This window comes from Trichosurus vulpecula, chromosome 3 (genome assembly GCF_011100635.1).
Source record: "Trichosurus vulpecula isolate mTriVul1 chromosome 3, mTriVul1.pri, whole genome shotgun sequence".
In the NCBI taxonomy this organism is placed as follows: domain Eukaryota; kingdom Metazoa; phylum Chordata; class Mammalia; order Diprotodontia; family Phalangeridae; genus Trichosurus; species Trichosurus vulpecula.
Genome location: NC_050575.1, coordinates 37,933,280 through 37,957,363, shown reverse-complemented (window position 1 = coordinate 37,957,363; position 24,084 = coordinate 37,933,280). Strand labels below are relative to the sequence as shown.

The 24,084-nt window shown below is 32.5% G+C and overlaps 1 protein-coding gene across 1 annotated transcript in view; it reads left to right on the top strand.

Annotated features, from left to right (window-relative positions):
- MIPOL1 (mirror-image polydactyly 1) overlaps window positions 1-24,084 on the top strand; it is a 508,657-nt gene that overhangs the window by 70,293 nt on the left and 414,280 nt on the right. Inside the window, exons 3-4 of the mRNA XM_036752890.1 lie at window positions 15,940-16,075; window positions 17,097-17,176. Of these exons, the coding sequence (XP_036608785.1) occupies window positions 16,071-16,075; window positions 17,097-17,176 (85 nt within the window). The 5' untranslated portion in view covers window positions 15,940-16,070. The remainder of the gene's footprint in view (window positions 1-15,939; window positions 16,076-17,096; window positions 17,177-24,084) is intronic.

Here is a 24,084-nt window from a genome sequence, read left to right as displayed (position 1 = left end):
GACTTGGTGGTGCTGTACTGATATGATGAACCCACTGAGGAACAGAGAACTACCAGGCTGCCTTAGTAGAGATGAACTAGCCTAAGTCAGAAAAATGGAGAAGGTAAAACTTCCATGTTAATCATTATAGGGATTGGGCCCACGAGAGGCCATTACATCTCTAGCCTGAGTAAGATGAGGAGTCCCAGCTACAAAATAAATAAATAATCAAAGATAAGATTTTTTATTAAAAGAGCTGTCGACTCAGAACTCCAGATGAGTTCCAGCATGAGACTACCATCTCCACATTCTTGGAAGTTATACCTTTTTAAATGCTTTCCAAATTGAATTAGCTTTTTTTTTGGCTACCACATCACAAAACTGCCTTATATTGAGCTTTCAGATCACTAAAACCTCTTGGTCTTTTTAAGAAAAACTGCTGTTTAATGATGCCTCCCTTGTCTTATACTTAAGAAGTTGTTGGATTTTTTTTTATAATAATAATAGCAGTAGGAGTAGTATTTATATAACACTTTAAGTTTTGCAAGGCACTTCATCTATGTTATCTCATTTGATCCTCACAACTCTGAGATAGGTGTTATTAATCCTTATTTTACAGATTAGGAAGTTGAGGCTGAGAAAGGTTAGTGACTTGTCCAGAGTTGAACATTTAATAAGTGTCTGAGGCAGAACTCCTGTTTAGGTCTTCCTGACTCTAATTCTGGTACCCTCTCCATTGCACCACCTAGCTGCCTTATACTAGTGGTAGGTTTTTACATTTATTCTTGTTGCTATTCATCTTATTAGAATCAGGCTAGCAATTTAGTTGGTCAGAATTCCATTTTGAGCCTAATTCTGTCATCTGCTGTGTAATTCTTCCTATATTTGTGTCATCTGTGTGCTATCTATGCCTTTATTGTCATTGATTTATAATCACTAATAAAAATGTTAACTAGCATAGGGCCTGCTACTATTTGAGATTAACTATGCAACTAGCTTAGAGGTTATCTGATTAGATTATTGTATAAATCATATCTATCTATCTTCTTTACAAGAATAGTATGATAGACTTTAACTGAAGTTTTGACAAAATCTAGGTAAACCATGTCCATGGTATTTCTGGTTTCTGCTAGTTTAATAATCCTGTCAAAAGAGGAAATGAAGTTAGTCTGGCATGGTCTATTCTTGATGAAACTTTGCTGCTGCTTGTAATCACTGCTTCCCTTTCCAGATGTTTGCTGGCCATCTCTCTAATGTTCCATTCTAGATTTTCCATGGAATTGAAAAGCTCACTGGCTTGCTGATAGTTTTGAGGACTTTATTGTCTTTCCCTATTTGAAAATCAGTACATTTGCCCTTTTCTAATTTTTTGTTTTCTGTGATCTTTCACCTATCCTTGACACTGTCTGACCACTCACATTTAAATTCATCCCTGGCAACTAGGTGCTCTCTTATTGCCTCCTGACTTATCTTGGAGATCAAATCACCATCAATCGTTTTTGTTCTATCATTATCTTGGCTAAGGTCATTCTCTTTAAAAGAGAAGAAACAGAAGCAAAACAAGAAGAAAAGGGAAGCAAAGCAAACTCACCTTCCCTCTGTGATTGTCTCACCCAACTCAAAATGTTTAATTCCTGTACTCACTCCCCTTTTTTTTGCTGTCTTTAGCTTGCCTTGTCATCCTTAGCTCATTCTAAGTTTTACCATCCTTTGCCTTGTTTTTCTGGGGCCATACCACACTCTTATGTTCATCCTGTTATTTGTCCTTGTTTCATTATGTCTTTTATATATTTCTTTTAAAAATATAATTTAGTTGGTGGATCCACATTGCTGTTATCAAAACAAAGTCCATTTTTCCTAATCATTAAAATTGGTTTGCTGTCTTCAGAACTTCATTCTTGAGTATCTCTAATCTTTCTTGGGCTGACTTCCCCCGAAATAATTTATTCTATGTGATTCAACCTTTTTTTTAGGGGTGGAGTGTGTGTGTGTGTGTGTGTGTATGTGTGTGTGTGTGTGTGTGTGTGTGTGTGATATACTTATTTTCTGTTCCAAATGCTTTCCCTCTTTCCACTTCTTCCCCATCCATTGAGAAGATAAGCAAAACCATGCTGTACATTATACATATGAAGTCGTACAAAACATTTTCACATTAGCCAATAAAAAAAAGCAAGGAAAAAAAGTAAAAAAGATATTCTTCAATTTTCTCAGAGTTCATCAGTTCTCTCTCTGGAGGTAGATGGAATTTTTTTCATGAGTTCTTTGGAATACTCATGGATGATTGAAGTGATCAGAATTATTAAATCTTTCACAGGCAATTGTTACAATGTTGCTACTACTATGTAGATTGTTCTTCTGGTTCTGCTCACTTCACTTTGCATCATTCATATGTCTTCCCAGGTTTTTCCTCTTTGTTATTTTTTGTCTTCTTTGTCCATTTGTCCTTTTGTGATTTCTTATAGCACAAAAATATTCCATCACAATCATATACCACCACTTGTTCAGCCATTCTCCAGTGGATGGGCATGGGCATCCCTTCAGCTTCCAATTCTTTGACAGCAGAAAAAAGATGCTCTAGAAATATTTTTGTACATATGAGTCCTTTCCTTTTTTCTTTTTTATCTCTTTGGGATATAGATGGAATCGCTGGGTCAAAGGATATGTATAATTTTATAGCCTTTTGGGCATTTAGTTCCAAATTGTTCTCCATAATGGTTATACTAGTTTATAGTTCTACCAGTAGTGCATAAATGATCCTGTTTTTCCACATCTCCTCTAGCATTTGTCATTTTCTATTTTCATTATGTTAACCAATCTGAGAGGTGTGAGGTGGTATCATAGTGTTGTTTTATTTTTGGATTTTTCTAATTATTAGTGCTTTAGAGTGTTTTTACATAACTATTGTTGTCTTTAATTTCTTCTAGAAACTGACCATTCATATCCTTTGACCATTTATTGTTGGGGGAATGATTTTTATTTTTTAAAATATGGCTCAATTCCCTATATATTTGAGAAATGAAACTTTTATCAGAGAAACTTGCTATGATTTTCTCCAGTTTTCTGCTTTCCTTCTAATTTTGACTGTAGTAGTTTTGTTTATACAAAACCTTTTAATTTCATGCAATCAAAATTATCCATTTTACTTCATATCCTCTCTGTCTCTTGTTTTATCATGAACTTTCCCCTCATCTGGAGATATGACAGGTAATTTTTTTCTATGCTCCCCTAATTTGCTCATGATATCACCCCTTTATGTTTAAATCATGTACTCATTTTGATCTTATCTTGGTATACAGTATGAAATGTTGGCCCTGGTTTTTGCCAGACTGCTTTTCAATTTTCTTAGCAGTTTCTGTCAAATAGTGCGTTCTTGCCCAGGTTGCTTAGATCTTTTGGGTTTATCAAACACCAGGTTAGGTTACCCTGTATATTTACTTGTATATATTGTATACTTAATCTATTGAATTGATCAACCACTCCATTTCTTATCTGTGTACCAGACTGTTTTGATAATTAATGCTTTGTAGTATAGTTTGAGATCTAGTACTGTGATTCTTCTACCTACTTGCCCCCTGAACTATTTGAAATCTGCATTCCCTAAATCTAGGCTTGTATGTTAGACTATGTCCAAATTTCCACTTATTCTTTCTCTGTCATAAACTCTAGACTAGAGTGACTACTTTCCCTTAAGTTTTCCATCATTTCCACCCCAGTAACCCAATTCAGTTCCAGAATAGAATTTCTCATAGTTGTATCTTTTCATCATTTTTCTCCCCCTCCCTCCTCACTTCCTTCCCCAAGATGGCATGCAATCTGATATGGCCTCTACACATATATTCCTATTAAACAAATTTTCACATTAGTCATGTTGCATAGAAGAATTATAATGAATGGGAGAAACCATGAGAACGAAAAACAAAACAAAAAAGACAATAGTCGGCTTCACTCTACATTGACTCCATAGTTCTTTCTGTGGATGTGGATGGCATTTTCCATCATGAGTCCTTTGGTCTCTCTTTCTCCTATAGCATTCCTCTGTGACAAGCTTATGGTCTATTTCCCAAATTCTTCATCTTATTTAGGTGATCTGTTGTATATTCAAATGACAAAATCTCTTGGCTTTTTCTCTCCTTTGAATCTTCACCCTGAAAATGTCCATCACATTTCCTCCTGGTTCCTGGATTTCCTCACATGGACCCACCTTCTTAATATAATGGCTGATTAATCTTTATATAGTACTTTCAGGTTTGCATTTTATCTTCAAAATGACTCTTTGAAATAGGTGCTATTATTATCCCTATTTTATAGATGAGGAAACAGAGGTAGATAGGGGTTAAGTGACTTGCCCAGGGTCACACAGCTAACTAAATGTCTGAGGTCAGATTTGAACTCAGGTCTCCCTGATTCTAGGTCCATTGCTCCAGCCATAGCACCAGCTACAATGCTTCCCCTTTCTAATCCCCTTTTGCTTATCCCGTTTCTTTTGAAATAAAGCATGCAGGTGGCTGTAGTTCAGTTATAGGTTTCAGATCAGCAGGTCACAGTGATACACATGAGGTCAAATTGGCCTTAGATCTTTTTATTTTTCATTTGTTGCTAAAACCTTTGACATTTGTCTATAGACATGAAAGGCCATAGGTTGTACCTCTTTCTTGCATTTTATTTTCTGTGGATTTGTGGCTCTTCTTCACCTTTTTCTATTGTTTATGATAATAATACTAATAATAGCTAATATTTGTATAGTGCCTACTATGTACCAGGCACTGGGCTAAGCTATTTACAAAGATCTCATTTTATTCTCACAGCAACCCTGGAAGGTAAATGCCATTATCATTCTCATTTTATAGACAAGGAAACTGAGGGAAACAAATTAAGTGTCTTGCCCAGGGTCACATAGCAATAAGTGTCTGAGACTGGATTTGAACTCAGGTCTTCATGACTCGAGGCCCAGCACTCTACCTTCTGCACAGTCTAGCTACTATTCTTTCTGTATAGGCTACTTTCTATTTTTTTTTTTGGAGGGGGGAGGCAGGGCAATTGGGGTTAAGTGACTTGCCCAAGGTCACACAGCTAGTAAGTGTGTCAAGTGTCTGAGGTCAGATTTGAACTCAGTTCCTCCTGACTCCAGGGCCAGTGCTCTACTCACTGTGCCACCTAGCTGCCCCGGCTACTTTCTATAATATTTGACTTGAACACTGTATTTTGTCAGTCTCCTCCCTTTCCATTTTTTTAAAGATTAAAATCATTTTGATTATGTTTGTAAGACATTTTGCTTATATTTGCAAGAATTTTCTATTCTTTGTTAGGTGACTCTGGCCAGGAATATGTTAGTTCCTTGTTGGCAGAGGTAATCCAGAAATTCAAATTCCATTCTTAGACACTGACTTCTTAGCCAGCCTTTCACTTCCCAAGTTATTTCTTTTTTCTCTTCTATATCTCTTGCCTTCAGTATGCAAAAGTGAGGGGAAAAAAAAACACATCCTATGCCCTGATGACCTTCAATTTCTTGCCCAAGACATAGATGCAAGTTGTATTAAATGAGAAATAGAACACCTACACATCATCAATATAATGATATGTACATTTATATGATGTGAACATTCGCATCATGGGAGTTGCCAAACATTAGTTTCTCCATAAAATTGGAAAGCAGTGGTGTCAGAGAAGATTCATGGGCTCAAATGCTTCATAGAGGTATATGAATTGTTAGCAAAGCATTTTACAAGCTTCCTCTCAGATTTAAGTTTGATCCCACATTTCTTAACACAAGATATCACATAAATAATACTGAAGTTTTTGAACAGTCACCCATTCAAATATAGGCCAAACATGTTTATGCACTTTATGTAAAACATTCCCAGCTTGTAAGACATTAAAAAATACATAATTTCTTACAGTAAAGCAATATATCAGTTGAGGAAAAAAAAGGATATGACAGAAAGTCCCAAGGGTGTACAAACTAACATTTTTGATTCAGTAATTATTTTTTTTTTTTGGCAGGGCAATTGGGGCTAAGTGACTTGCCCAAGGTCACACAGCTAGTACATGTGTCAAGTGTCTGAGGCCGGATTTGAACTCAGGTCCTCCTGACTCCAGGGCCGGTGCTCTACTCACTGCACCACCTAGCTGCCCCCTGATTCAGTAATTATTGAAGAAAGTCATCCTAAAGCACCATAACATTTATATTGATTCAGTTCTGTACTCATGGCTTCTTCATGTACTGCAAATATACAAAATTAGACCTATGTTTACTGAGGATGCTGTATTGAATATTTTATATACAAATAGAAAACTGTCTTACATTCAAAACATGCCACCAGCACAGTAATTCATGATTACTTTAAAGTGTAATATTTTTCAAGAAGACTGTTTAAGACCAATATGGTCTGTTTAGCCTTAAATTCATTATTATCTCTCCAAAATAGAGAACTAAGTATGTCTTCCCAGTAAGAGGGCAAGTTGAAACAAAATATCTTATTATATAATTAATGTACATGGATGACATCAAGCTATATAGTTCTCCTCAAAAACAAATTAAATAGCTTCTTTATCTTATGGAATCTTTCTCCAGTGATACTAAAATGTAAGTATAAACTTCATATTCTCCAAGGAAAGATAGACTGAAGGCTTTGAGTTCAAGTGTGGAGGTCAAATTGAACTAATGGACAAAGGCAGTACTTACAAATAATTTGTTCTTTTCTAGGCAAGACACATTAATCATAAAATATAAAGGAGAATGCTTTCCTAAATATGTTGAGACTTACTGGAATTGTGAAATCAAAGCTTTAATCGGAGGAACACATATAAAAAAATTAACACCTACGTAATGCCAATATCAGTATACGCTATTTAATGTAATAAAACTGCAAAACAGACCATAAGAGATTTCAAAAGAATCCTAACAAAACTCTCTACCTTAAAGTACTATGTAAGTGATAGCTATTTTAAAAAATATTTTTATTTTATTAACTATTTCTCCATTTTACTTACAAACATTGATTTTATTTTGTAAATTTGAGTTCCAGATTCCCACCCTAGGTTGTTCTGAAAATACCTTGCTCATCATTTCCTATAGCACAATAGCGGTCAATCACAATCATATACCACAGATGTTCAGCCACACCCCAGTTGATGAGCATCCCCTCAATTTCTAATTCTTTGCCATCACAAAAAAGCAAACCAAACTGCTATACATATTTTTCATGCACATGGGTCCTTTTCCCTTTTCTTTTATCTTTTTGGTATACACACTTAATAGTGGTGTGGCTGGGTCAAAGGGTATACAGTTTTATAGTTCCAGATTGTTCTGCAGAATGGTCATACCAGGTCAAAACTCCACCAAGAGTACATTATTGTCCCTATATGTCCAGCCTAGTAGTTTAAATTTTCTGACTAATATATGAATGTCCTAAGCAAAGGAATAGAAAGGCTCTTGCTTCAAGCTGTGGCCGAGTTGGCATCTGGGAAAATGCAGTAAAGATGGTATTTGCCATGGGTAACATAGTGTGGCTTGTTTCCCATATGTTCTGGGCTGGGCCTGACTCAGGCCAACATCCTGGTAATTTAAGTCTGATATAGGGATGAAACGAGATACTTGTTGGTCATTCAACAATTAAGGAAAGGAGATTTACTTAGTCATTGCAGGGGAAAGATATTCAACAGAGATATGCTTGGAGGACACTAGGGGTTGATTCAAGCTGAGTGATATTTTCCGTATCTTAAACAAAAACAAAAGCTAATCTAACTTGCATGGGAATGAGAAGTTAGGATATAATGATAATAACACAATGATATTATTATTGTTGATAATAATAGCTAGCAGTTATGTAGTACATTTGCATTGCAATGCAAATTGGATATACATTGCAAAGCATTTTACGAATATTATCTCATTTTATCCTCACTGCAGTCCTGAGAGGTATTATCAAACCATTTTGCAAATAAGGAAACTGAGGTGAATGAGGTTAAGTGACTTGCCCAGGGTTACCTAACAAGTAAGTATTAGAGCTCAGATTTAAACTCAGGTCTTCCTGACTCCATGCCTAGCACTTGATCCATTGTGCCACATAGCTGCCTGCCTCTCAACCATAAATTTAGGGTCTAAATGATTAACAGGACTATGCTTCATATTGCTCTTAAACCAAAAGTAGGCATGGTGCAATGTTTGGCATTTTAGTTAAAAAAATATTTAGAAAGAAGACATATTTCCTCTATAATTCTTACATTTAAAAATTATACATTCTTCAAAGAATTTATGTACTTTTTTTTGGTTTTTCTTTTCCTATGCTTTCTAGAGTCACTGTATACTGTTGAAGTTTTATGAAAATTCCAAAGTAAAATCAAGAGCTTCATTTTAACTTTACTCATTTGTATGTAACCAATTAGTAAGTATTTATTGAATATCCGCTGTCAGAGACTGTGCTAGGTACTGGAGGTACCAAAAAAAAAATCCACCGAAATGTATACCAGTACAAAATATAGGCCAGTACAAGGTGATTAAAGCATCCTAAGGAATAAGTCAGAAAATACCTCATGAAAAAAGATTAGGCTTGATCTGAGCTCATGAGGAAACTAAAGATTCTGAGAGGCAGAGATAAGGCAAGAACTCATTCCAGCCATGGGAATAGTTTGTGCAGATGTGAGGAGACAGGGGGAATGTTCTGTGTAGGGAACAGGATATAGGCCAGATTGACAGAACTATAGGTTTCATATCCAGAGTCAGATTGTAAAGGGCTTCAACTGCCAAAACAAAGAGTTTGTGTTTTATCCTGTCCTTCAGGAATCTTACCTTTTTTGGGGTGGGGAAAAGGGATTAGATTTTTTTCTTCATCAATGTAGGAAGCTCTAGAGGAGGAAACATCTTCTGCCAATGTAGATCTACAACTTCTCTGAAGGTTACAGTCTGAGAAAGTTGTCTGAGGCCCTCAATAACTTTCCTAGAGTCACACATTCACACTAATATGTCAGTGGCAGGTCTTGAACTCAGGTCAAACAGACTGCCTCTCATAAGAGTAACCGTACAGAACTTTTAATCCAAACTCCTCATTTTATAGATAAGGCAAACAAAGCCCAGAGAAACTGAGACTTGCCCAAATTCTTCTTATTTCTGAATATAGTGATGGATTTGGGACAAGAGCCTAGTGACCACACCAAGTCTGTTATTATTCTGTTTCCTGTAAATCACTGGCTTTCTCTCCTTTACTCTGTCCCAAACATAACAGGATCACCTCCAGGCTCTCTGTCTAAATAGACTCTTTGTAACAGTCCTGGTGATGATGAAATCCTGAAGGCTTACTACTGTGTCATCATCCCATATAGGGATATAAACAGTTTAACCTTGTTTATTCCTTTGTGATTTCTCATTCATGCTTACTTTTTTACGCTTCCTTTGAGACTTGTATTTAAATGTCACATTTTCTATTCAGCTCTGGTCTTTTCTCAGGAATACTTTAAAGTCCTCTTTTTCATTAAATATCCCTTTTTCCCACTTTGAAGGATTATACTCAGTTTTTCTAGGTAGTTATTCTTGGTTGTAATTTTAGCTGCTTTGAATTCCAGAATATCATCTTCCAAATGCTCCTGTCCTTTCTCATGGTAGCTCCTCAATCTTTTGTGATCCTGACTGTGGTTCCATGGTATTTGAATTGTTTCTTTCTATCTGATTGTAGTATTTTCTCTTTTATCAGAGATTTCTGGATTTTGGCAATAATGTTTTCATTTTGGGATCTCTTTCAGGAGGTGACTGGTAGATTCTTTCCATTTCTATCTTGCCCTCTGGTTCTAAAATATCTGGGCAGTTGTCCTTTATAATTTCTTGAAATATTATGTCTAGACTTTTTTTATGGCCTTTGGGTAGTCCAATGATTTTTAAAGTCTTTCTCCCAGATCTGTTTTTCAGTTCAGTTGATTTTCCTATGAGATTGTTCACATTTTCTTCTACTTTTTTCAGTCTTTTGACTTTGCTTTATTATTTCTTGATGTCTCTTGGAGTTATTAGCTTCCATTAGTCCAATTTTGATTTTTTTAGGGTTTATTGTCTTCATTTTTATTATTCTTATTTTTACCTCTTTTACTATGCATTTAATTCTCTTAACATAATATTCTGGAATAGCTCTCATTTCTTTTCCCAATTTATTCTCAACTGTTCTTATTTTTAAAAGTCTTTTTTTTCCCTTAAAAATTAAAAAAATACCTGTTCCTTGAATTCTTGTTCATTTTCTGTCCATTCTGCATTTTTTCTTTTTAGTCTTTGCTTATGGTTGTTTTCAGTTCATTATCTTCTGTTTGTGTCCTGAGCTTCCCTGTCATCGTAGAAGCTTTTGGTGGTCAGGTATTATTTTTTTAGTGTATATTTGCTTATTTTTCCAGTCTAGCTATTTGGTTCTTCCTTTTGAAGTTAATAAATGATTTTTCTTGCAAATTAATATTGTAAACTTTTGTTTCAGACAAGACAATATTAGACATATCATGAATTATCTCCTCAGTTTGTGTTTGGTTTATTCATTAATGTCTTCTCCAGTGTATTGCCTTCCTTCTCTATTTTAGTTCAGGCACTTTAGTCCCTTTTATCAATCTGCCAAGTAGTTGAGAACATCCTTTTAAGAAAATCGTCAGCTTCCGTTTTTTCATTTTTGTATGTTAGTACACATTTTTTAGTCATTGATTAAGTTGGTCTTGATAGAGCCATGTTTAACATGCCACCTGAGGTCACCACCTAAATTGGTGTTGATCATTTAGCCCCACTTTTTGATAATGGTAAATTACCTATGAATATTTCTAAGAATACTAATATCAAATCCATATTTAATTTTTTTATCTGGAAATTATTTCTTTGAAACTTTTGTAGTTATTCTTTTGTTATATGCACTATTTTAAGTGAATGATAAAAATGGACAGCATATGAAGTGCTTTAAGAAGGGACTTAGGTTTTCAAAACTTGGCATGTTTGCTACCATTGATAATTAGCCCATTTGAAAAGTAGAGACCTGTTCACTCTCACCTAAACTTTCTATGTTATGTGTTTTGTTTTGTTTTTATAGTAGATTGTAGGAAAAAAATCATTAAGTGAATTTTTTGCTCTAGGGCAAACTTGTTTTACAAAAGCATTGTGAAGTAGAACTATCGAGTTTTAGTTTATGATGATGCTTCATTAAAAAAAGTATTAAGAAAATTTTTTTTGTGGTAATTGTTTTTTTAATTGAAGTTACTGTTCATACCAATTGGCTTTATAGATAGATTTAACTTGCTTTGTATACTTGTGGACTTTTGATTTGCCAACAGTTTTTATTGGTTGTGTGGAAATGTAAATCTTTGTTTGAAGAAGTGTGCCCTTGCATCAGAACTTGGCATCCACATTGAATCTTAAGAAAACAGGCTGTTTGTTCCCTGGGGAAACTATTCTAAAAGCTAATTTTGTTTTTATGTACTGTATCCTCCTAGATTAAGTGATTTAGTTTAGGTTGGCCTGGGGCAAAACGTTTCAGGATATTTTAGAAGATCCTGGTATCTAATTTACTTTCTGAAAATAGTTTAGTTTTCAAGTTTTCCTTCCATATCAGTAGACTTTACAAACCTTTCCTTTCCCTTTCCCCCTCCCCAAAGATGTGTATGTATTTATAATGGTGAATATTAAAACTATTTTTGATAAATAATGGATTTAATACATTTGAGTGGTAGCTATCCTGTAATTGTCACGCAAAACAATTTGATTCCTAAGGAGTTTTTTTCAGATCATAAATTTCTGGAAAATAGGGACTTTTGCCATGAACTATTGCAGAGCCAGCCTGATGTGGGTAAAATACTAAATAGTATTTGCTTACTAAACAATGTTACAGTTCGCTCATAAATGGGCTTTCAAATTTTAAATTCTTATTAGATATTTTAAAGCCAATGCAGTCTTCACAAAATCTTTTTTTATGTTGAGCTACTTACACTCATATTTTGAAATCCAGACATTTTTCATCATTTTTATTTAAGTGTTATTAGAAAAATGTATGCTTAACCATTTGACGTATGCTATGTAGGTCAAAGGTGTAGTCACAGAAGCTTATTCAAACAAGAACAGATTAATGCACTGTTTCTCAAAATAATATTAAAAGAAAATTGCAAAGAGTCGCAGGGAATTGCCCTCACAAATTATTCCCTTCCCTCTGGTACCAGGTAGACCTCCTACAGAGTGAGTGCCCTGTTGGTCACAAAACATCCTTATGTACTCTATTCTCTGCTTTCTAGGCCTAACCCTATGGTATGCTAATTGTAATACATTCTTTATATTCCTCCTAATTTTCTTTTATTAAGAGGAGCTCTAAGAGTCATCTACAGTTGTCTTTTGGAAGTATGTCATGGCCTGGAAATGTCCAACAGTCATTGATCTAATGCAGATTATACAGTTTTATATCCACAAATAGAACACTATAAAATGAAACTTCGCATTCTACAAAATACAGGATTTTTTTTTTTAAATACAGGCTTAATAAAGAAATTTTAGTGAAGAAATTATTAAAATTTCTCAGGCCATAGGAAATGTCAAAATTTCATTTGATTTTAGAGTCACTTATACATACAGGTACAGATTATTTATATTACAGACACCTCTGTATCACAAGTATGTAACTGACCCAGACCCTTTTCCTAGTTTGACACTCTTGGAGCCAATATACACAAACTCAAATAACTAAACTAAAAAGAAACCTGGAAGAAAATGTTATCCAACCTTGTTAGCCAAAAGCATTTGCCAAGATGCTCATTTCATAGAGGAAAGGTGCGAAAGGTATTTTCCCTCAAAAACAAATTTAAAAATAAATAGCTGGTTGACATTACCATAAGAGCTTAAAATGCCAAACTATGTATCTGTTGAGAATAGACATTAATTATTTTTTTAAATAATATATTGTTAATTAGCAAAGGGCTAATTGGAAAGATGGGAAAGATTTAGGGAGATTTAAGTCAATTGGGACTTAAAATTTTTTCAGTACTCCAAAAACAGAAGGGAACAACAAGGAGTAAATTGGTTTGTTTTTTTTTAATGTTTATAACTCTTGGGGTGTGTATGTTTGTGTGTGTGCTTGTATATGTGTGTGTGTGTGTGTGTGTGTGTGTGTGTGTGTGTGTATGTGTGTATGAGTGATAAAAGGATGAATGTTCAGATTTATTTTTGTTGACTGACTTTACCTTCTTTCTATAGTGAGAAGTTGTCATAGTTTCCTAATAGTCATGATTAATTTTTTTATATGATCAAGTGCTTTATTTGCAAATTAAGACTAACTTGAAGGTTAATAGGAGTGGAAGAAGTTTAATCTAACATGTACCTTTATGGAATGATTTATATTCATATTGGAAAATTTTAAAGTACAGAAGTGAGTTTTTCTTTGAAAATTTTCAAAACAAGTGTCCTTTTTCTTGTTGTGGAAAAACCCACCAGTTTTGATACGCATCATATGCTTTGAAATTTTAAACAGTTTTATATACTTTGACATTTTAAAAAAGTGTTTTATTTCTAAAAACTTTATTTATATGAATAAGTGTATATTATTAAATCACATTAGTGTTAAAGTAGACTAATGCCTTTTTATATGGGAGGAATAAGATAAAAATGATAGGTTTTTTTTTCATTTCAAAAAGCACATTTTACAAACTTGTATAAACTTAAGCTTTTGTCATCTACTGTTTAAGGTTAATGTAAGGACAGGTGATGTTTTCTGATGAATTTTAATTCCTTTGTTCTTGAAATTGTTGATGTTTAAAATAAACACATTTTAATATTTACCTATTTACTGAAAGCATAGAACAATAATATGGTATTTATATTATAAATATGCATTTTAATTGTTTGAATCATTAGAAGTATTTTAGCGAATATGAAAATGTGCCATTAAATCTTTTTAAAGAGTTTTTTCCAGTTTAATGTCTAAATCCAAATTCATAAAGAGTTGGAAAAATGAGATGTCTGAGCTATAGGATTCACAGGGATTTCATACGAAGCCTATTTAATCAGGGTAACACTGTTATTAATATTCATCAAGTCAGCTGGAACACAAATGACAGACTATGGAGTCTATTTTTTTTACTTGGTGAATTTATTAAAAGCAGCTTAAAAAATTAATGGAATTTAAGTAAATTTGTTGGATATGAAAATCTAGTTAGCAGTAAAAAAATCTTTATAGAACTTTCTTTAAGATCATTTTGCATTGATACCATTTGACAGATTTCATTGGTAGTAAAAGTAGAAAGATGCATGAATGGTCATTTAAGAGGATTTAAATACATTGGCACGTTAATTTTTACATGAATAATAAGTAGTTTCCAAAAGCAATTAACTTACAGTGTACAAGATTTTAATAGGAAAATAAGCCTTTGACATCAAAGGAGCTTTAAACTTAGTGACAGGACTTTAAAGTAATTTGACCTATTTGATTTTTACAGTTTGTGTTGTACCTGTTATCAAGCATATTGATGTTTATGCATGAGAAAAATAATTAGGTCCTAGTAAAGCCAAACATTTGTGGCACTAGTTCTGGTCAAGATCTGAACATTTGCCATACCTTTTTTAGAATGGGTATTATTAGAGAGCATCTTTTCTTCTGAGGCAAGTCAGAGGTAAGATTGTGATTTGTCATAATGCTAAATAGAGTAAATCTCAATGTAGCCTCGTAGTTTGTTTCCAGTTTTTTAAAACAACAGTAGAATATCATGTGTTTTCAGTGTTTACACTGTAAACTCTCCAGTCCTGTCCAGTTAATTTTGTAAAACTCTGATTATTTCTAGCAAGCATATTCCTTCTGAGGGTCCAGCTATCTATTACATATAATTTCTAATATTAATCTATTTTCTTTCCAGATTTCCAAGTTGTGCTTTAGTATCAACCAGTTGTATATTTCATTTGTATTAATGTACAAGAAATTATTTTGAACTGAAAGTTATTATTAAAGTTAACTCCAGTTTGTAGACCCTATTTTCCTGGAGATGATTTTCTGTTGCACAATTCTTATTCTTAAAATTAAAATTCATTGTATTATTGGATCTGGCCTATGTGAGAACATAGAGTTTAACTTTAAAACTGAATTAGCTTCTGTACAACCACTTGGGCATGAATTAGAATGCCCAGTGAGTCAAGAATTTCCCTTAGAATTCCCCCTTTTCAGTTACTTTTCAGTCTTACATATGGAAGAATTGTAAAATATGTTAATAAATATTTTTATGTTCAGTGTTATATAGCGGTTTTTTTGCTGGACTCTAGGAAGTTCTACATGATGTCATCAAAGCTATATGCCATTTGTATATTAAGCATATTATATTAAGCATATTCTCACACCTACACAGTGAGGGTGATGGCTCTACAAGTAGTTTTTTTTTTTTTTATGGTTCAGTGACATTCACTACTGTGTCCAGGAGAGGGCAGCATTTTCCTATACCAGGTACATACTGTAAAAGAACATGCCCTGCTTACACTGTCAGTGTTTCTTGTAATTACTCCCAGTATATTTGTTGCTTGCTTATGAATTAACTTGCATTTATGGAACTAAATCATTCCAATCATTTAATTACACCTGAGGAGCTGAACTATAATTGCTTGCTTCCAACTAGGATCTGATATGGCTTGAGCAGTATTAATTTGGTGTTTACTTTTCTGAGTGCTAAAAGCATTAAAATGATTGTGCAATGGGATTACATTTTACTAATTGCTGGCATTCATTAGCTGGGTAAATGGCAAGGAATAATGACTGTATATTGTAGAAGGATAAAATTATGGTTTTAAATAGTATATTACTAGCACATTAAGGCCCCTAAGACATGTTTTTAAATACTCCAGAGGTTATTAAATACTGTATTTTCTTCATGTCTTGCTATATGAATCTATTATTAAAAGAGTCCAATTATTATTAACCTTTTGGGCAATATGTAGGGAAATGGCTTCATTGACTGAAACATTTCTTTGATATTAATAACCTTATATATTTTCAGCTAATCCAAAAGCAAATGTGGAACTTAGAAAAAGATTGCCAACTCCAAATCAACACAGTTACAGAGAATTAGAAAAGGAAAAGCTTACAGCTTCATTTGAGGACTTTTGTAAAGAACTCTGTGTACTATATATGAGGTAACTGCTATTTTTTCACTGTTAGAAAACTTAAAACATTTTAAAAATAGCCTTTGTCATATATACATATTTTTTAAAAATGTAAGTAAAAGATAATTCCTATATGTTTATAATAAAAAGTGGCCTAAAGAAATATTCTCAATAATCTCCACTATTTTTTCAAAATCAGAAGTTTAGAAATAAATGACTGTTCAGTTTTTGCTTTAGGAAGATGAGTGGGTAGGTTGTTTCTACTACCACAATTATAAAAGAAGCCCTTAACAATTGATTCTTCATTGCCATCCTGCAATGATATGTTCAAAATGTAAGTGTGGGTTGAAATTAAAACTTTTAACACTATTAAAAATGACTTTTTGTAGGAGAATGAATGTTTTAGTTCTCATGCACTTTCTTAGAAACTTATAACAGGTCCCATGTTGGATTTTTAGGTTTGGATTAAACAAAAGTTAGTGGTGTTTATAATGTGTAATACTACATACTTTACTGAATTTTATTTGCATTTTAAATTTCCATTCTATATTATTATGATCATATAAAAAGTTAAATTATTTATATCTTGAAGTTCTAAAGGTATGTGAAAATAATATTTGATGTACAAAATTTCTTTTTTATTTTTTCCAAATTTTGAAATAAATATGAAATACCTTAAAAATACCTATAGTAATTTTTAACTATATGTTTTAAGTTAAAGGCTTAAAAGGGGAATTTTTCTCAAATTTGTAGCTCTAATTAAAATCTCCCCAACAAATTATTAGGTAAATTAATGCATATTCCAAATAAGGTAATAAGTACATTAAAAAACTGAACAGTTACTATTGACTAAATATAATTATGAAGAAAATGACCTCTTTCCTGGAAAAACTCTTTATCACCAAATGTAAAAATAACCAATTTACTGCCCTCGTAAAAATATTTTAGAAAGCCATTTGTCTTATAAATTCTGTGTTAAATAAAGCTAAGGAATAGTCTTGTTTTAATATATTGTTTTAAGTTTATTTATCTAGAGTTGGCTTTACTTTAGCTTTAAAATCTTGGAGCAACAATCAGTGACCGTGCCAGATCAAACAAGTTCAGAAGTACAAATGGAGAACTGGTCAAAAGGTAAGAACTTTTAAGGTATTAATATGTAACCCCAGGTGTTGTACTTGTGCAAGGATTGTGGAATATGTTTGTTCTTGCTGATATATTAAAGACTCGTGTGTGTGTGTGTGTGTGTGTGTGTGAGAGAGAGAGAGAGAGAGAAAGAGAGAGAGAGAAAGAGAGAGAGAGAGAGGTTAGGGGGGATATTTGTTTTACCTTGTTGCGTGGAAAAACTGGTGGGGGGACAACATTTAATATTTTCAAAATAGAAACATTAGAGTATATATTGAGGAAAATATGAATCTTCTTAATTTTTTTTAAAGTGATGCTTTCTATATAGTACTATGTGAAACTTTTGTCGTCTAGTTCTGCCTTCTTCCAGTTTAGTCCAATACTGGTCAGATAACTTTTCCTTACATATAACACCATTTTAAAGATTTGTTTTATGAATGTGCACCAGAGAAGTTTTTGCTTACTCTTTTTCAAAAAAATTAAGCTGACTAAAATCTTGACATACACGAATACAGCATATAGTTGTCTTGTAAAATGTATTATAAATTACAAAGAAGACTTTCACTTCACAAATTTAGTGTGCATAGGACATGAATGAAATATTTTTGAGTCAAAAGGATTATAAGCTATAGATTTTAAATATATTTTATAATAAATAGTATAAATATTGTTCTGTCATTGAGGGAAGTGTTATCATAGATCAATAGAAGTTCCTGGCTTTTGTGAATTTCAAAGGTTTTTTTTTTAAGTCCTAATTCTTTGCTAAACGTTTTAAAGTTCATCATTCTATAGACCTGTGGAAATTATTAATACAATTTTTGAATAGACATTTTTGATAATGAATAGGATTATATTTCAGGAGTTGATAGTGAGGTCAGATATTAGTTGTTCTTATTTTAAAAATATGTAGTTTATTAAAATTTAAAACCTTTAGGGGTCAGTATATACTAAGAAAGGTTAAAAAGGTTAACTGTGCTGTAGTGGTTAACCAAAACAAATTGTTAAGTCAGCTATACATTAAATATTTTCAATCTGTTACAAAATAGCAAAGATATGATAGAGTTTTTCAAAGCTTAGAGAAGCTTTAGATAATATTTTAATTTCCTGAGCTTCTTTAAGATAATTTCTGGCTTTTATTATTTCATAATGTATATGTAAGGAGCTGTGTTGCTTTGTTATATTAAATTCTATTGAAATATGTTTAATTGGGCCTTTTTGTCTTTACATCACAGTCATTTTCTACACTGCCCCTCTATAATGCTTTTCTGCTAGTAATCACCTTTCAGTTGTCATGGGTTGGATGGCCTAAAAAATGGGTTTTCAATCTAAAAATGCAGTATGCGTGTAGTGTACACTTCATAAGAATAAATAATTACTTCATAATTTTTACTTAAGACAGGAAGGAAATAAGAAAAAGGATGTTGAAAATGTTTTAGGTTTCCAGGCTCAAGAAAAAATAATTATTAGTAATTATGTGTGACAAAATTGTTTGAGGAAATAAATTGCTGTCTTGTGATTACATTGAAAGCAATACCTAGATTAACTTGAATTTGCTCAATGAATGACCTTAAGGTAAAAGTTGAAGTTACTAAATTGTTTTTAGTGAACATGGTAACAGTACCATCTCTCTAAATAAGCAATTAAAAGAACCCCAAACTTTGTGTTTTAGAAACTGTATTTCAATGAATCTGTGATTTTCTCCGTTGTGGGTCTTCCATCCAAGGGTAAAACTCTCTCTAGGCTTTGTGATCCTGTGTGACTCTTGGATACATCTTATAAATTCTCTGGAAGAGCTCTTCTCATAGTGCTACCAGAGCATGTGGCTTATGTGCCCATTATTCCATACTCTGACTTCATGAATGGCCCATCTCCTTTTTATTCAATATACTTCTTTAATGATATATTTTGTGCCACTTGTGGGTAATTTTTCATTGATAATGTGCTACAATTTTAAGTCTTTAAAGTGTAATATTTCATGATAAGCCTCTTATTTTAAATACTTGTGAAAATAGAACATGAAAATAACAGCAGATGTGGTAAGTGGAATAACACCTATCTATCCCTAAATGACTTAGATGTGTTAATATTATTAAATAGAAATATTTGAAATTTACTTAAATTCTATAAAGGTACTTGTCACATGATCATATACATGAAACAGGAATACTTTCATAAGTACTTGATACAGCTCATGTTTTTTTCTTATAGATGATAGCATATAGAACTAATGGTATTCATTTAGGGTAAAACAAACTTTTGCCAGTATTGAAATTTCTATTTCAATTCAAAATCTCAACACTAATGGTATCCTAGAAGATTTTATATGCATTTTATAGCAAATATGAATTTGATTATATTTCATTATCCATGTGCCTTAGGAGAGGTTAAAAAAGACATGTCTTAGGGCTGATTAAATTTACTGTTTATCTCCACAGGACCTAGTTTAATAGAGTGATAGTGGCTTCTCACACATTACCATCTAAGAATACTTGAGAGAGTGGTTCAGGACCATTGGCAGCTAGCCAAAAAAGAGTGATTCATTTCCAGAGGAAATGTGCAGACTCCAATTGAAAAACGATTGAGGATATAGTCCATTATGGAAAAGAAATCCATTCCTTTAAATACATTTATTAAATCAAATTGGCTTCTGGGGATATCTGATTTTATACCTCCTTTAACTATGATATTACCTTTAGGCCTAAATACAAAAAACTGACCAAAACAAAAGAGAACAGGAACCTGCGTTTCAAAGAAAGCTGAATTTTGTAATATATAAAGTTTGTGATAAACTTTATGTTGAAATAAAAATTTCTGTTATTAGTAATTTGTGTTAATTAGTAGGAAATTTTTTATAAGGAAAAGTAATAACATTTTAATTTTAAATAACATTTAAATTGGCAAACATTATGCCCAAGTCTGTCCTCACAAAATTACATAGTATAGTTGGAAACCTTTCTCTAGGAACCTAGTTCATTTTTAGGCTTGTTTTGATTTCAGAGCTTTGAGTCAGCAAAAGTTGGTTCATATGTTTAAGTTTATTAGGGTTTTAGTCCATGCTTCTAGTAGTTGAAATTAAACTAGTGTAGTGATTCTTAACCATTTTTGTGTCATAAATCCCTTTGGCAATCTGATGAAACCTATGGATCCCCTTTCAGAATAAGGTCTTTAAATCCGCTAAATGAAATACATAGGATTAGAAAAAAAAAACCCAATTATATTTAAATAAAGATACATATTCCCCCACTCCCCCCATTTCCAAGTTCATAGACTCTTTGGAGGGTTCTCTTGAGAATCCCTGTACTTATGTTACTACTCCTAATAAAATCAAAGCAGTAGATTTTCATCTGAAGGTTTGACTATTAATTTATGTGCTTAATAATTTTTGTAAAATATCAAAATTGAAAAATAATTTTATAGAGCTTGTAATATTGCATCAGCACTTTTTAAGGTCACTTAATGAATTAATATTGTCATTTTGCTTAAAAAAGTTTTTGAGCATCAAGCCTTTGAGTGGTAATTTCCAGAAGATACTTTTTGTTGCTTTTGGAATTACACAAGGAAAAGAAATGTAAACTTAAAATTAAATCAGATGAAGCTATACCTTGAAATTGTAATGATAAAAGTTATTTTTTAGTTTAGTGTTCTAATTCGCAATTTGGAGGATTTTTGGCTTCTTTGTAAATGCCACTGTTGTATTTGAAAAGGCCCAGAAAGTGATTAAAATGTATATTGGATTTTTCATACTAATATTGGATTCATAGTGATCAGCTTTGTTTTGGCAAGTCTGTAATTTTTAGCAATGAGCATTGTTAAGTTCAACTTACTTCAGCATTATATTTATTGTTACTTAATTAGCTAGCGTAGTTATTTTAAGTATAAATAGCTAGCATGTAGTGCCTTACATAACATCCTATTAATAAATAAATATGAAGAACTTTTATAATATGATAAGCATTAAGTATATATTATATTCAAATATTCTTCTTTAAATCATATTCTTTTTTTCTTCTCTCCTGTCAGAAGTTCAGAAACATCAAGTCCTGCCCCTTTATGACAATGAGATCACATTTACTATTAGTTTTGTTGAACTAACCAAAGTACATTGACTATAAGATTGGAAAAAACAGAGCAAATACTTGCTACCCAAGGGTTCAGGGCTTATTCCCTTTGTGTGCACAAATGTTTCAACTTGTACATTGTATGAACACAGATCTATATGTAGATCTACATACATAGTATGAAGTATACAAAAGAGTATAATTGGTGTGAAGTTTTTATAATTCGAAACTCTTCCCATTTTTATTGTACTCCATTATATTTTACGTAAATGTTAGTGTTATGATAGAACAAATGGTGATCATAGTCTTCCTTTCTCTGTCATTTTCAGAAGAATTATAATTAACAATATTTACAGTATAAGAAATATGATTGTTTGTGTCTAGAAACCATTGCTTGTATTTTATTATCCACTAGTACAGAGCTTAAGATCAAGACAGGGCTGCATTAGGACAGGTAAGATGAGCAAATACATAACAAAAAAATTTCATTAAAAAAGCAGTCCTTGGTCTCTAGGGAATGCAATAGACTGTAATCAGAGGGTTCACTTACATCTTTAATAGACCATTTGCCCTGTGTGAATTTTTTTGTTGGCCCCTTATTACCACGAATGACCTTTTCCTTTTTTTTTTTTCTTTACCAATAGTGGTCATCTAAAATGAACAAATAATTAAAAAAAACCTCAACATATTACTTTTCAAGACTATTCTGCCAAAAATTTTTGGCACTTTCACATTTAAAAATTTTTGACATAACAGTATGTTTGTCACAGTGTGCAACATTTTACTAAAAGCCTAGCTAGTGAAAGGGAATGTATCTTTCCCTTTTATTCATTAGTTTTATGGAGAAAAGGGTAAATTTGAATAAAACAACCAGTTTTCAATTTGAAAATTATTTAATAATTCCACATAAACTGTACTGATGGCGCGAAACCCTATATTTAAACTAACCTTAATTATGTGTGATAAACAGAGTATTTACCTATCCCTTATGAGCTGCTGCTGATATGTAAATTTATTCTTTGACTTTGCACAAATACACTTTTGAGCTACTGCTTAAACACTTTTAGGTCCTTAGCCAAACAGTTTTAATGATGCCTCTAATATTATGAAAGTGTGACATTTGATGAATACTTTGTGTAGTTGTGATATCTGGGAATATGTAAACAAAAAAAGAGGACATCTGAGTCATCATGCAACACCTAGATAATGTATAATTTTACTGTCTATAGCCATCTTGACATTTTTTTATCTTCCAAAGGCAGGTTTCATTTGGAATCTTAATCTGAGATTTATTTGGTGGGTCTTGAAATCATAGCTAGGGTTCCCACAGGAAATGGTCCATCCACCAACAGATTAAATGGCAGTCCTGCAGTTGTTAGGGGAGTTCTGCATTTAACACACATGCATACTCATTCAGCAGCACTGTGGAGAAAAATTAAAGTAGTAACCCAGGTTTAGGAACAATGTAGCTAAAAAGTCCCATATTTGCTGAATGACAAAGGGTTATATAGCAGCATTTCATTTTATTATTCGTGCTTGAATTTCTTGTTTGCTTTGTTGAGTCTGCTGACGAATACTAATAAATGCCTGCAACAATCCAGACGAGAGATGCCTGGCAACAAAGCTATGCGGTGGACCTCCCTGATCTTCTCCAGTTCACAACCTGACCTTTTGAAAAATTGGCTGGGCTAAGCTGCAGAATTTGGGTGTAATGGTTATTGTTAACTCCAGCTTTAGGATTTATTAATTTGTGTGATCAAGACTTACCTATACTTCAAAGTTTCAAAAGACCAAACACAATCATCCACCCATTAGAACTAACATTGTGTTTCAGTGAATCCCACTTAGTATCTGACTAGTGATTCTTTTATTTTGATGTGTTCAGAATCTAAAGATGCTTTTAAAGTAGAACTGAGAGAGACATGTATAAAGAAGATCTGGGGTTTTCTCTATAGCTAATATTGGGGGGGGGGCCCATGGGGGTAGCCTTTCCGTAATGAATTGTGAAATTGCTTTTTAATACCAGAGAAAATGTGTATGTTCACACACACATACGAGTTACTTACAAACATTATGATTAACATTAGTGCTTATTTTAAGAATTTGTTGTTTTTAAAAATTAGTCAGTTATATTTAGGATGATGAACTTTTAAAAAGTTCATATATTCTCTGTTAAATATGTATATATACATAGGCATATATATTAATTATGCTCGTGATAAGAAAACTGGGGAAATATTTAAAGTTAGAAATGTAATGTATATTTTACTATCTGTATAACCAATTTAAAAGTATTTATGATAATAAATCATTGTTTATAAGATGACATAAAATTTAAATAAGACTGAATTTTGGCCTACATCAATTCTGGAAACTTCATGAAAAAATATTTTAAAACCTCTTAAATTTGCTCTGTCCTATTACTATTAAAATCAGTTCAATAAAATTTATTAAACATCTAATATCTGCATAACACAGTGCTAGGGATCAAAAGCCAAAAGAAAAACAACTCCTGCCCTCAAGGAGGTTACTTTCTACTGGGAAGAAATGTCCTCAGATAAGTTTATACAAAATAAATATGAAATCATCTTTAGGAAGGTTGGGAAAGAACATTAAATACTTTTAAAAGTAGATCTTTTGCTAAAAGGTTCTATTATTTTAAAATACATGTGACCAACTTAATTCAAGCATACTGGGCATTTCTTACTCATATTTAACCAGTCTGTTTAACATATTTATATTACATATATATATGTATAAAACACTTTTGCTTAATAAGTCTATGAATGAATTCATGAAAAAACATATTAAGCACTTATATGCAATGCAATAGGTTAAGTACTTGTGATTCAAATAGAA